Source organism: Mytilus californianus, unplaced genomic scaffold (assembly GCF_021869535.1).
Source record: "Mytilus californianus isolate M0D057914Y unplaced genomic scaffold, xbMytCali1.0.p SCAF_20, whole genome shotgun sequence".
Taxonomy (NCBI): domain Eukaryota; kingdom Metazoa; phylum Mollusca; class Bivalvia; order Mytilida; family Mytilidae; genus Mytilus; species Mytilus californianus.
The window spans coordinates 1560515-1574158 of record NW_026262669.1 but is presented as its reverse complement, the minus strand read 5'-3'; the positions used below and the strand labels follow the sequence as shown (position 1 = coordinate 1574158).

Here is a 13644-nt window from a genome sequence, read left to right as displayed (position 1 = left end):
TGTTATTTATGTATTATTGTCATTTTGTTTATTTTCTTTGGTTTCATCTTCTGACATCAGACTCGGACTTCTCTTGAACTGAATTTTAATGTGCGTATTGTTTTGCGTTTACTTTTCTACATTGGCTAGAGGTATAGGGGGAGGGTTGAGATCTCATAAACATGTTTAACCCCGCCGCATTTTTGCGCCTGTCCCAAGTCAGGAGCCTCTAGCCTGTTAGTCTTGTATTATTTTTAATTTTAGTTTCTTGTGTACAATTTGGAGTTTAGTATGGCGTTCATTATCACTGAACTAGTATATATATTTGTTTAGGGGCCAGCTGAAGGACGCCTCCGGGTGCGGGAATTTCTCGCTGCATTGAAGACCTGTTGGTGACCTTCTGCTGTTGTCTGTTCTATGGTCGGGTTGTTGTCTCTTTGACACATTCCCCATTTCCATTCTCAATTTTACATACTGTGTTGTGCAAAGTTATTTATTTTCAGGTCTTACCAAGCCAGGATATTCATTTTAAAAATTCTCCTGGCCCCTTGCTCCCTAAAAAAAACTGGTGGTCTTTAAGATAAAAAGAAAGAAAAAAAAAAGAAAAAAGGTCTACCTCATGGTAAACATACATGAAAAAACCCAGCTAAGGTGAAACAAGATAAATCTTTAAAACAAACTCTCATAGTCATCTAAAAAGCTACTTATCTAATCAATTTATCTGCTATAATTGTTAAATTTCTCGTGGATAAATCTCTGTTTCAAGTTGAGAATCCCGTCAGTAGTTGTCTTATGTCATTTCTAAAGTTTTTCATTATTTGGAGAATTTGGTTTAAATTGCAGATCTTTGCTTGTTTCTGCTAAATTTATTCACAACTTGATTACAATCTGGACACCTCTTTATTGTTAGACTCTATGTGTAACCAGTATAAAAAACACGAAACTGGTGTGTATGTATTGTTGGGTTGCTTTATTCTTACCTTAACATCAGATTCTGACATATCATACACTTGCTCATCATCATATTTATACCACCGTTTGGTACAGGGATTCCTACAGAAAGCAGTATCTGTTCAAAATATAAATACAATGTACTAGTCATTACAAAGTTGTTTAATTAAGTTAAGAAATAAAGAGAGCAATTCTTTTGGATCAAAGAGCTCAAGGTGAAAGAAAAATTTTGGAGTTGCCGCAAATGAACATGATGGACACACTATTATTATTGATGTAAAAGATGAAGAAAACTGAATAAGTGACATGTTTAACATACTTAGACAGTTTAGGAAGAAATTTAATGGTTACGAAAATGTAATAATTGTTGTTTCTGTCGGAAAAAAGGAATTGATCTCTGTTACATCAAAATGGCACCACAGTCCAATGAAGGAGGATAGATGTGTTTCGTGCAACAAGTATTTGTTTATGCAAACCGCAAATTGATATTTTAGACTGATATCAATTTCATTTGTATAATTACTTACTTGATTACAGAACAAATTTAATAAATCTGACTTTTATTTAAGAATATGGGATTTCAAGAAATTTGTATTATCGTTTGTAAATGGTTCCTTGTTGTCACATTTTTCACATTCGTGCATTTTCCTGTAGATAACATATTTTCTGATGCCACAGTTAGAGTCGATCGTTCAATGATGTCATTTACACCTATTTACCTCAGGTAACTCATTCATAAAAATCTTCTGTTACAGGATTATGATGGGAACAGCCCAACAAATCATGACGTTGCAGATGCAGATCAGCTGACATACAATATATTTGTATTTTACAACGGGTGTTTACTCAAAGCATGTCATATTCACATCAAGAATAAATATTAACATGTTAACATATCTAATTCATTAAGGGTTTGAAGAATGTTATATTAAAATCAAAAATAAATACTGTTAACATTTCTAATTCAATAAAAAATTTATACATTTAAATGATTTCAAAAATATTTGTGTCAACATAACAAAGCAACTTACAGTGTCCCCCGTCCATAGTACCATAGTGATTCTGAAATATAAAAAAAATTGTCACAGTCCCGTCATATAAGTTTTATTTAAACTTTTCAACATCAATCATGAACCCTTTATCATTTACATAGATTGTACCCTAATACCAATTACTTGGAATAAGATACTGAAGTTAAATTTCAATTTCAAAAATGTATAACTTGAAGTTTCCAGTCTGACTCTTGAAAATTTTAAAACTATTGAATGTAGATAAATATCTTAATTACTCAGAAAGAACAGTAGTCAGATCTTTAACTCAGACAAAACAGTAGTCAGATCTTTTACTCAGACAGAACAGAAGTCTGATCTTTTACTCCGACAGAATAGTAGTCAGATCTTTTACTCAGACAAAACAGTAGTCAGATCTTTTACTCAGACAAAACAGTAGTCAGATCTTTTACTCCGACAGAACAGTAGTCAGATCTTTTACTCCAACAGAATAGTAGTCAGATCTTTTACTCCGACAGAACAGTAGTAAGTAGTCAGATCTTTTACTCAGACAAAACAGTAGTCAGATCTTTTACTCTGAAGATTTAAGGAAGTTTAATGTACAGATTGATTTTGAAAGAAACCACATGTGAAAATTGAATCATTGTGGATGATAAAATGTTTTAAAACAGGTCGGTTAAAATACATAAATTCTACAATTATACCATTACTTTTTGGCTTCTTTGACAACTTTATTGCCAGAAATCATGTTAATATTTGCTCAAGTGATTAACTTTTGATTCACTCTGGTTGGTTTTCTCTTTTGTTGTGGATGCTAGTCACATGATCATTGCATGCCTAATTTACTTTCGATTCTCTCTAGATTTATCATAAAGTAAAAGCTATGAATGAAAACAAAAGTATTACTTACAGATATACCATACAGATTGTACTTGCTCTTTGTTGATGTTGGTGATTGTACAACTGAATCTAAATTAAGATTTTGAACAGGAAAGTCCACATAAGAACTTATTTTCTGTCGCCACTGCCCTTCATATACAAACCTATAAAGAGAAAAAAAAATCTAGGAATAGAATGAAAGTTAGATAACAATAAACACTGACTCCCGTATTGATATAATAACTAAAATCATAAAAATGAGGTCAAGGTCAGATGCCACCTATAATAGATCAAATATGGTTGACCTTTTATCTATAAACTGAACTCAAGGTAGCAAATTTACAACCCTGACAATGGGAGGGAATAACATCTGGATAATAAGAATTCTATACAATTTAGTTTGAAATAGAGATTTATAATTTATATGGAAATAATGAATGAAATCACATTTTAAGAGATTCTTCCTAAAAGAATATCTTTGTATGATTATTTTTGTAATTTTTTTTTTCTTACAGATAATAAAGTATATTGCAACATAAGTTTTAATTTCCAACTACAATTTTTTTCCATCAAATTGTAACAGATAATTGTACATTTTTAATTGGAACCAACTATCAGAACAACTTATTTAAAATCAAATAATTTACAAAAAACTTTAATTTGTGGACAGTTTATTGATGGTGTTAGATTTTTGAAACTAGATACATGACAAATCAGTGTTATGTGTCTCCTGTCTCCAGTGTCATCTGTCTCCTGCAATCTGTGTTATGTGTCTCCTGGCATCTTTGTTATGTATCTCCTGACATCAATGTTGTGTGTCTACTGTGCTCAGTGTTATGTGCCTCATGACATCAGTATTGTGTGTTGTCTCCTGTCATCAGTGTTACATGTTTCCTGTCATCAGTGTTGTGTGTTGTCTCCTGTCATCAGTGTTATGTGTCTCCTGACATCATTATTATGTGTCTCCTGTCATCAGTGTTATGTGTTTCCTGTCGTCAGTGTTGTGTGTTGTCTCCTGTCATCAGTGTTATGTGTCTCCTGACATCATTATTATGTGTCTTCTGTCATCAGTGTTATGTGTTTCCTGTCGTCAGTGTTGTGTGTTGTCTCCTGTCATCAGTGTTATGTGTTTCCTGTCGTCAGTGTTGTGTGTTGTCTCCTGTCATCAGTGTTGTGTGTTGTCTCCTGACATCAGTGTTATGTGTCTCCTGTGATCGGCATTATGTATCTCCTGACATCAGTGTTGTGTCTTGTCTCCTGTCATCAGTGTTATGTGTCTCCTGTCATCAGTGTTATGCATCTCCTGACATCAGTGTTGTGTGTTGTCTCCTGTGATCAGTGTTGTGTGTCTCCTGTCCTCAGTGTTATGAGTCATTAGTGTTGTGTGTCTCCTATTAAAAAAACTGAGATATGATACAATAATTCTGTTGACCAAATATAGTTAAACAGTAACTTTAAGTATTGAGTTTCATAAATCTCTGAGGTAAATAGGTGTAAATTAATTTCCCTCCCAAAAGCTTTATGAAGTAAATTGAAGTACAAGAAGTTTTTGACATAAATGCCATCACTTTACCTGTTGAGTCCAATCAGAAGAATTCTGGGTAATTTCCAGATATCAATCTTCTTTACAGAGTCTCTATCTACTTTGCATCGAGGACATCGCCATCTGGAACTACCTGTCATCCTCTCTTCTTTGAGAAACTGCCTCAGACAATCCTGTAATGATATTGAACTAAGTTATACAGCTGGAATTATTGAACCAATCTATACAGCTGGAATAAACATCTATTTCCCAATGCTCACCAATATGATGTTTACATCATTTACATTAGAGACCATTTTTTCACAAGGAGACCTCAATAAACAGCTGCGCCATGATGCCATGATACGCCCGTCGTGTTTTCAAAGAATAAAGTTCAATAACTTCTCAATGTAATATCAGAAATTTATAAAACACTAAAGGGAGGTTATCTTAATAGATATAAATCAGTCAACAAAGTTTAATGAAAACTGCTAAAAGCATTTTTGAGTTATTGTCCGAAAACTGGAAAATCCCCCTTTTTTTAATGAATAAAACCCCACAACTCAGAAACGTAAAATCTAAAATTTATAAAAATTGAAAGGGAGCTCATGTCAAAAGCTTTAAACAATTCCCCAAAGTTTCTTGCAAATTGCTGAAAGAGTTTGTGAGTTATTGTCCTAAAACTGGAAAATCCCCCTTTTTTTTAATGAATAAAACCCCAAAACTCAGAAACATAAAATCTAAAATTTATAAAAATTGAAAGGGAGCTCATGTCAAAAGCTTTAAACAATTCCCCAAAGTTTCTTGCAAATTGCTGAAAGAGTTTGTGAGTTATTGTCCTAAAACTGGAAAATCCCCCTTTTTTTTAATGAATAAAACCCCACAACTCAGAAACGTAAAATCTAAAATTTATAAAAATTGAAAGGGAGCTCATGTCAAAAGCTTTAAACAATTCCCCAAAGTTTCTTGCAAATTGCTGAAAGAGTTTGTGAGTTATTGTCCTAAAACTGGAAAATCCCCCTTTTTTTTAATGAATAAAACCCCAAAACTCAGAAACATAAAATCTAAAATTTATAAAAAACGAATGGGAGCTCACTTCCATAGATATTAACAATTCACCAAAGTTACATGCAAATTGGTTAAAGCGTTTTTGAGTTAATGTCCGACATGTTGACGACGGATGGACGGACAGAAGGACAACGGTATGCCATAATAAACGGGCGTATAAAAAATGAAAAAAATTAAGTCAAACATCTTTTTTTCTATTTGTGTTATCTGAGGAAAAGTTAAAAGAATTGAAACAGTTCCTTTTGGGTGTGAAAACTTATGAAAGAATTGATCATACACTAAAAGGTCTTCCTTGTACTGCAAATCAAACTATATTTTGGTTTATGACTCAATGAATTAAGGCGAATTGTTTCCCATCTAACTAAGTCCTACCCTTGCGGTCATTAAAATTTCAAGGACAATTATAGTATTGTGACTTAGAATTCAACCAATCAAAATAATGGATTTGGTGAAGTGAGTATACAATTTTGTAATCCGAGTACTGAGTAGTGTAGAAGATGGCGTTAAACACAAATCAATCAATCAATCTGAGTACTGAGTTAAGTTTTATGACCAAGATACCTGATGTTTGCTGATGAATTTTCTTACATGCAATTAACACAAAGATCACAATAAATATACTTACGTTAAGTGTGCATCTTGATCCTGATGGGATCGGTAGTGACAGGTACATAAAGGCTTGAAATGTAACAGACTGTTTTCTACATGTCAGACACATCAAGGTGGACTTTAACTGTCCCTACAAAGGTCAAATAAATTGCTGACCATAACCTTGTTTCAGGGTTCCTGAGCTACATCAAAGTTGAAATTCAAAACATACAAGTATAATTCAAATGCATATTCCTATTCCTTCTCCACCTTAAAGGTGAATATAGAGGTTTTTTTACTAGGATTGTTTCCTTCAAACAATTCCTTCCATTTAAAAATATATACTGTGGATTCATTTATTTTCGTGAGAACCAATTTTCGTGGATTGAGGAAAAATTATATTTTCGTGGATATTTGATTTCGTGGTTTAAGCAAAGTCTGCATACATTCCTATAGAACATTTGTAATTCGTTGAACATTTGAATTCGTGGTTCTTGGGTAACCACGAATTCCACGAAAATTGGTATCCAACGAATAATTATGAATCCACAGTACTACAGTTTACTAAACAAAAACTTGTCTTTCTAGATTTAAACCTTTTATTGCCTTACCTGAAACAGTTCAACAATAATGGATTCATGTAACATACGATGATGTTTCCATGACAACTCAGCATTCACATGATCAGGTAAATTGTCATTATCTTGTTCTGGAATTTTTGGTCGTATTTTAACCTGGCAATAAAAAATTCAGAGTATAAAATTTACATAATCATGGTTCTCAAAATCACTGAAACTTTGTACACGCTTTTTTTTTTAATGTACATATTATGATATAAGGTTGTGCAGGTGGTTATGCTACAAAGAACTAAAACTACTTGTTGTCAAATAACCTTGAGAAAGAAAATCATCAATAATATCAGTCTTAAAATTTACTATGAACTCCTTATTTTTCGTGGGTACCAATTTTCGTGGTTTTCCAAAAGTTTCCATACAAACTATTACGAATATACTTGGTTGAACAGTTGTATTTCGTGGTTGGCATCAAACAATAAAATTGGTTAAAATAGGTACCCAACAAATAATAATGAATTAACAGTAGACAAGATGCACTTAAGAGTTATTAGTGGTGTTAGATTCAAAACATTTAAAAGGCCAATTATAAAAAAGTTGAAGATTATTGAAAGAGAAAAATTCCCAAAAGTTTTATCAAATCTTGTTAAGGCTATCTATGGTTCCTAGGTGTTTCTCGTTTCTTTATATAGATTAGACAGTTGATTTTCCTGTTTTAATTGTTTTACACTAGTAATTTTGGGGCCCTTCATAGCTTGTTTTTTGATGTGAGCCAAGGCTCCGTGTTGAGGGCCGTACTCTGACCTATAATTCTTAACTTTTTATATTGTGATTTGGATGGAGAGTTGTCTCATTGACACCCATACCACATCTTCTTATTTTTACTGGTGTATCTTTCTCACAATAGAAGATCAATCTTACCTTATTAAGTCCTTCATGCAAGGCGTCTAACAGAAACGTTAGGAACTCCTGTGAATCCTGCTGGTCATTGCCTGCAAACATAGGCTGGTGTTTTCCTACAGTCACCTACAATATATATATATAAACTGTACATATCCTACACTGAGGTGTACACTTGTACTTATACAGTGCTTATTTCTGAGATATCTTCTCTCATGTGTACTGCTTCATTTTGTCTCTTTTAGGTAACTTATCAAAATTATTTTCTTTCAGCAAACTTATCCAATTGATTTGCTCTGTACATACATTACTGTTTGCCCAGATATCTAACCTATATCTTGAGGTGTCTTGACATTATTGTCTGCCCAGTTTTCTAACATATATCTTGAGATGTCTTGACATTATTGTCTGCCCAGATGTCTAACCTATATCTTGAGGTGTCTTGACGGCTTTCTAAATGTTTGTGTTGTTTCTATATTTTGCAGCGAGATTGTCTGGCATTTTATGTATTTAGATTTCTTTGCCCAACATAGTTTATGTTTTTTTTATATGACCTTGAATTCTAGGATTTATACTAACCTTGAAGTCTCTGGGAGTTATACATTTATATTGTCCTGTCCAAAGATTTTTAACAATAACAGCAAAATCATCGGCAACTTCTCCATGGCTACCAAGTTCACTCTCTCTGGAAAACAAGATTTAAGAAATGACAGTTTTGTATTTGAAGAGTTGACACTGTCAATAGGGGATTTGAAGATTTGACACTGTCAATAGGGGATTTGAAGAGTTGACACTGTCAATAGGGGATTTGAAGAGTTGACACTGTCAATAGGGGATTTGATGGTGGAAACTCTTCTAATACTGTTATGTTATTCTGGTTTTATGTAAAATGTTCAAAATAAGACATTTAAAACATCCTATAGAGACAACTGAGATTGCGCCATGTTGTTGCCAATGTGTCATACTGTATAAGGATAAATAAGGTCATCATTTTGATGTTTAGACAAAATAAAGTTTTTGATAATCATATACACTCATGATCGGAAACTAGAGTGCTACAGTTACCCAACAAAAGTTATAAGAGAATGACTAAATATTTTGCAATTCCCTGTTTTAGAATCTAAAGGAACGTAGGTTAATTCATTGTTCATACCCCAAAATGTAAATAACCTCATGTCATTGGTTGAATTCTCATTGCTTAGGATGTTTTTAACCAATCACAAAGTTTTGAAAAATATTACATAAAATGATTTAGATTCTGAAACAGTGAATTCCTGACAAATTATGAGCATGTTATATATTGTCTTGTATGTACAGGTAACACATCTGTTTAAAATGTGAAGCAATCATTTAAATACTATCAACTGGTAAATTACAACTACCATGAATTCATTTATTTTTCATGAACACCTCTTTTCGTAAATTGAGGATAACTAGTATTTTGGTGGATATTCTATTTTGAGGTTTTGCCATCTACATACAAGCATATAGATAATTTGTTCTTCGTTGAACATTGAAATTAGTGGTTTACCTGTGCCAACTAAAATAACAATAAAATGCTCCGCTGGGCGCAGCTTGATACGACCACAGAGGTCGAACCCTGAACAGTTGGGGCAAGTATCAACACAACATTCAAGCTTGATACAGCACTGAATTTGGATTGTGATTAAATATTTGACACAGCATAGGTTTCTGACACAGAATGAATGTGGTCTAAGAACTTAAAATTTTTTAATTTACCTATTCAAACCATATCATTATTATTTGCTTTTATATATAAATCAGAAATAACCAATTTAAAATGGAAAATTTTAAAGAAAATAAAATGCTCCGCTGGGGCGCAGCTTCATACGACCGCAGAGATCGAACCCTGAACAGTTGGGGCAAGTATGGACACAACATTCAAGCTTGATACAGCACTGAATTTGGATTGTGATTAAATATTTGACACAGCATAGGTTTCTGACACAGAATGAATGTGGTCTAAGAACTTAAAAAATTTTAATTTACCTATTCAAACCATATCATTATTATTTGCTTTTATATATAAATCAGAAATAACCAATTTAAAATGGAAAATTTTAAAGAAAATAAAATGCTCCGCTGGGGCGCAGCTTGATACGACCGCAGAGATTGAACCCTGAACAGTTGGGGCAAGTATGGACACATCATTCAAGCTTGATACAGCACTGAATTTGGATTGTGATTAAATATTTGACACAGCATAGGTTTCTGACACAGAATGAATGTGGTCTAAGAACTTAAAATTTTTTAATTTACCTATTCAAACCATATCATTATTATTTGCTTTTATATATAAATCAGAAATAACCAATTTAAAAGGGAAAATTTTAAAGAAAAAAAAATCCCTCCACTTAATTTTTTGATCCCCCTTATGATTCATCACCCCCAAACTCAATCCCAGCCTTCCCTTTGTGGTATGGTACCTTGCAGTACAATTTCAGAGAGATCCATACACTTGAACACAAGTTATTATGTCTGGAAACTAGAAAAATGCTTGTTTTTAGGCCCCTTTTTGGCCCCAAATTCCTAAACGTTTAGGGCAATTACCCCCAAACTCAAACCCAGCTTTCCTTTTGTGATATGGAACCTTGTAGTACAATTTCATAAAGATCCATACACTTAAACACAAGTTATTGTCCTGAAACTAGAAAAATGCTTGTTTTTTGCCCCTTTTTGGCCCCTAATTCCTAAAATTTTGAGGCAATTACCCCCAAACTCAATTCCAGCCTTCCCTTTGTGGTATGGTACCTTGCAGTACAATTTCAGAGAGATCCATACACTTGAACACAAGTTATTGTCTGGAAACTAGAAAAATGCTTGTTTTTAGGCCCCTTTATGGCCCCAAATTCCTAAACGTTTAGGGCAATTACCCCCAAACTCAAACCCAGCTTTCCTTTTGTGATATGGAACCTTGTAGTACAATTTCATAAAGATCCATACACTAACACTAACGTTATTGTCCTGAAACTAGAAAAATGCTTGTTTTTTGCCCCTTTTTGGCCCCTAATTCCTAAAATTTTGAGGCAATTACCCCCAAAATCAATCCCAGCCTTCCCTTTGTGGTATGGTACCTTGCAGTACAATTTCAGAGAGATCCATACATTTGAACACAAGTTATTGTCTGGAAACTAGAAAAACGCTTGTTTTAAGGCCCCTTTTTGGCCCCAAATTCCTAAACGTTTAGGGCAATTACCCCAAAACTCAAACCCAGCTTTCCTTTTGTGATATGGAACCTTGTAGTACAATTTCATAAAGATCCATACACTTACACACAAGTTATTGTCCTGAAACTAGAAAAATGCTTGTTTTTTGCCCCTTTTTGGCCCCTAATTCCTAAAATTTTGAGGCAATTACCCCCAAAATCAATCCCAGCCTTCCCTTTGTGGTATGGTACCTTGCAGTACAATTTCAGAGAGATCCATACACTTGAACACAAGTTATTGTCTGGAAACTAGAAAAATGCTATTTTTGGCCCCTTTTTCCTAAACGTTTTGAGCAATTACCCCCAAACTCAATTCCAGCTTTCCCTTTGTGATATGGAACCTTGTAGTTCAATTTCAGAAAAATCCATATACTTACACACAAGTTATTATCATGAAACTAGAAAAATGCTTGTTTTTTGCCCCTTTTTTGGCCCCTAATTCTTAAAATTTTGCGGCAATTTCCCCCAAAATCAATCCCAGCATTCCATTTGTGATATGGAACCTTGTGGTACAATGTCAGAGAGATCCATACACTAACACACAAGTTATAAAAATGCTTATTTTTGGCCCCTTATTCCTTAACTGTTGGTACCATAACCCCCAAAATCAATCCCAACCTTCCTTTTGTGGTATTGAACCTTATGGTAAAATTTCATGGAGATCCATTCACTTAAACTAAAGTTAGAGTGCAAAAACCAATGTGTCTTCGGACGACGACGACGACGACGACGACAACGACGCCAACGTCATACCAATATACGACCAAAAATTTTTTAATTTTTGCGGTCGTATAAAAAAAGGAAAACAAGAGTCTGTCAGAGTGACAGCAAACCGGATTTTCCTGCAGAGGTCAAACCCTGAACAGTTGAGCAAGTATGGACACTACATTTAAGCTTAAAACAGCTCTGAATTTGGATTGTGATTGAATATTTGACACAGCATAGGTTTGTGACACACAATGAATGTGGTTTAAGAACAGAAATACTTGAAATTGGACATTTAAATACCTATTATGGTCCAATATCAAAAATCTAAGTACATATTAGAATCAGCATATCAAAGAACCCCAAGAATTCAATTTTTGATGAAATCAGACAAAAGTTTAATTTAAGACCCTTTGGACCTCAATGTGGACCAATTTGATAAAGGAGCCCACAATAAAAAATCTCTCAATACATGGTTAGATTCAGCATTTCAAAGAACCCCATAAATAATTTTTTTGTTGAATCAAACAAAGTTTAATTTTGGACCCTGATTTGGACCAACTTGAAAACTGGGACCAAAAATCTAATACTTAAATACAGGTTTAGATTCAGCATTTGAAAGAAATTTAATTTAATTTATGTTGAAATGAAACACAGGTTAATTTTATCCATAAAATTTTCTGTGCAAAGGGAAATAACTCAAATTGGATAAATAGTTCTCTAAAATAAGATATGATGCAATTTTTCAAATTATAATCAATAACATAATAACAACAACCAGTGATGACTAAGTTCTCTAAAATTAGATATGATTTAACACTCAAACATTGCTAGAATCAGCATATCAAAGAACCAAAGAATTCAATTTTTGATGAAATTAATCAAAAGTGTAATTTAGGCCCTTTGGACATCAATGTGGTATTATCTTATTAATAATGAAAAGAAATACAGGTTTAGATTAAGCATTTCAAAGAACCCTATATATATTCAATTTATGTTGAAATCAAACACAGTTTAATTTTGGACCCCAATTTGGACCAACTTGAAAACTGGGCCCAAAATCAGAAATCTAAATATATGTTTATTAATAGACTATATAAGCTTAGTTTTTAAAGGAGTTTACTTCATCAAAAAAAAAATTAAAAAGGATTCAGAAAATTAGTTTTTACAGAATAACAAAATAAAAACTTGCCACAAAATTCTACAAACAATTTACCAAAGAAAAGAAGAAAAAAATCCAAAATTTTATTTATCATTAATACAATGTCATTTCAAAATCTATAAAACTTATCAGTAACAAGAAATAATTGTAACAGAATGCTGTTACGAAGTCTCCCAAACAAAGCTCCAATAATTCGTCATTCCCATTGTCGCTTGACATTGGGCAATGTCCAGTACAAATTGGTTCATGATATGCATTAGTGACGCCTATGGATTGACCCTGTATGTCATTCAAAACTTCTTGAAATTATGAATAGGAATTTATATGGTTTAGGGGTGGAGATCTCGACCGTTTGCAAGTTCTCAAAAGGGGGGGGGGGGGGGGTGTGTGATCCCCAGGGGACTCGCCTTATATTTCATTTGATTTGTTTTATGGTCCCATACATGAATATATATGGTTTCCGCATGGGGATCATGACCGTTTACAAGTTTTCAAAAAGAAGGGGGTGGGGGTTACCCCAGGGGATTTCCCCTTAATTTCATTTGATTTGTTTTATTGTCCCATACAACAATATATATGGTTTCGGGGTGGGGATCTTGACCTTTTACAAGTTTTCAAAAAGAAGGGGGTGGGGGGTGACCCCCATGGACTTCCCCTATATTTCATTTGATTTGTGTTATTGTCCCGTAAAAGAATATATATGGTTTAGGGGTTGGGATCTCGACCGTTTACAAGTTCTCAAACAGGATGGGGTGGGGGTGACCCCAGGGGATTCGCCTTTTATTTCATTTGATTTGTTTTGTTGTCACATACAAGAATATATATAGTTTCAGGGTGTGGATCTTGACCGTTTACAAGTTTTCAAAAAGAAAGGGGGTGGGGGTGACCCCCATGGACTTCCCCTATATTTCATTTGATTTGTGTTATTGTCCCATACAAGAAAATATATGGTTTAGGGGTGGGGATCTCGACTGTTTACAAGTTCTTAAACAGGAGGGGGTGGGAGTGACCCCAAGGGGACTCGCCTTGTATTTGATTTGATTTGTTTGATTGTCCCATACAAGAATATATATGGTTTCGAG

The 13644-nt window shown here is 33.7% G+C and overlaps 1 protein-coding gene across 1 annotated transcript in view; it reads right to left on the bottom strand.

The window, feature by feature from the left end:
* LOC127731681 (ubiquitin carboxyl-terminal hydrolase 8-like) overlaps positions 1–13644 on the bottom strand; it is a 47139-nt gene that overhangs the window by 7206 nt on the left and 26289 nt on the right. The window contains exons 18-25 of the mRNA XM_052240460.1: positions 8049–8154; positions 7491–7595; positions 6609–6731; positions 6035–6148; positions 4393–4535; positions 2851–2983; positions 1962–1992; positions 960–1048 (exon numbers count right to left, since the gene is read on the bottom strand). Of these exons, the coding sequence (XP_052096420.1) occupies positions 960–1048; positions 1962–1992; positions 2851–2983; positions 4393–4535; positions 6035–6148; positions 6609–6731; positions 7491–7595; positions 8049–8154 (844 nt within the window). The remainder of the gene's footprint in view (positions 1–959; positions 1049–1961; positions 1993–2850; positions 2984–4392; positions 4536–6034; positions 6149–6608; positions 6732–7490; positions 7596–8048; positions 8155–13644) is intronic.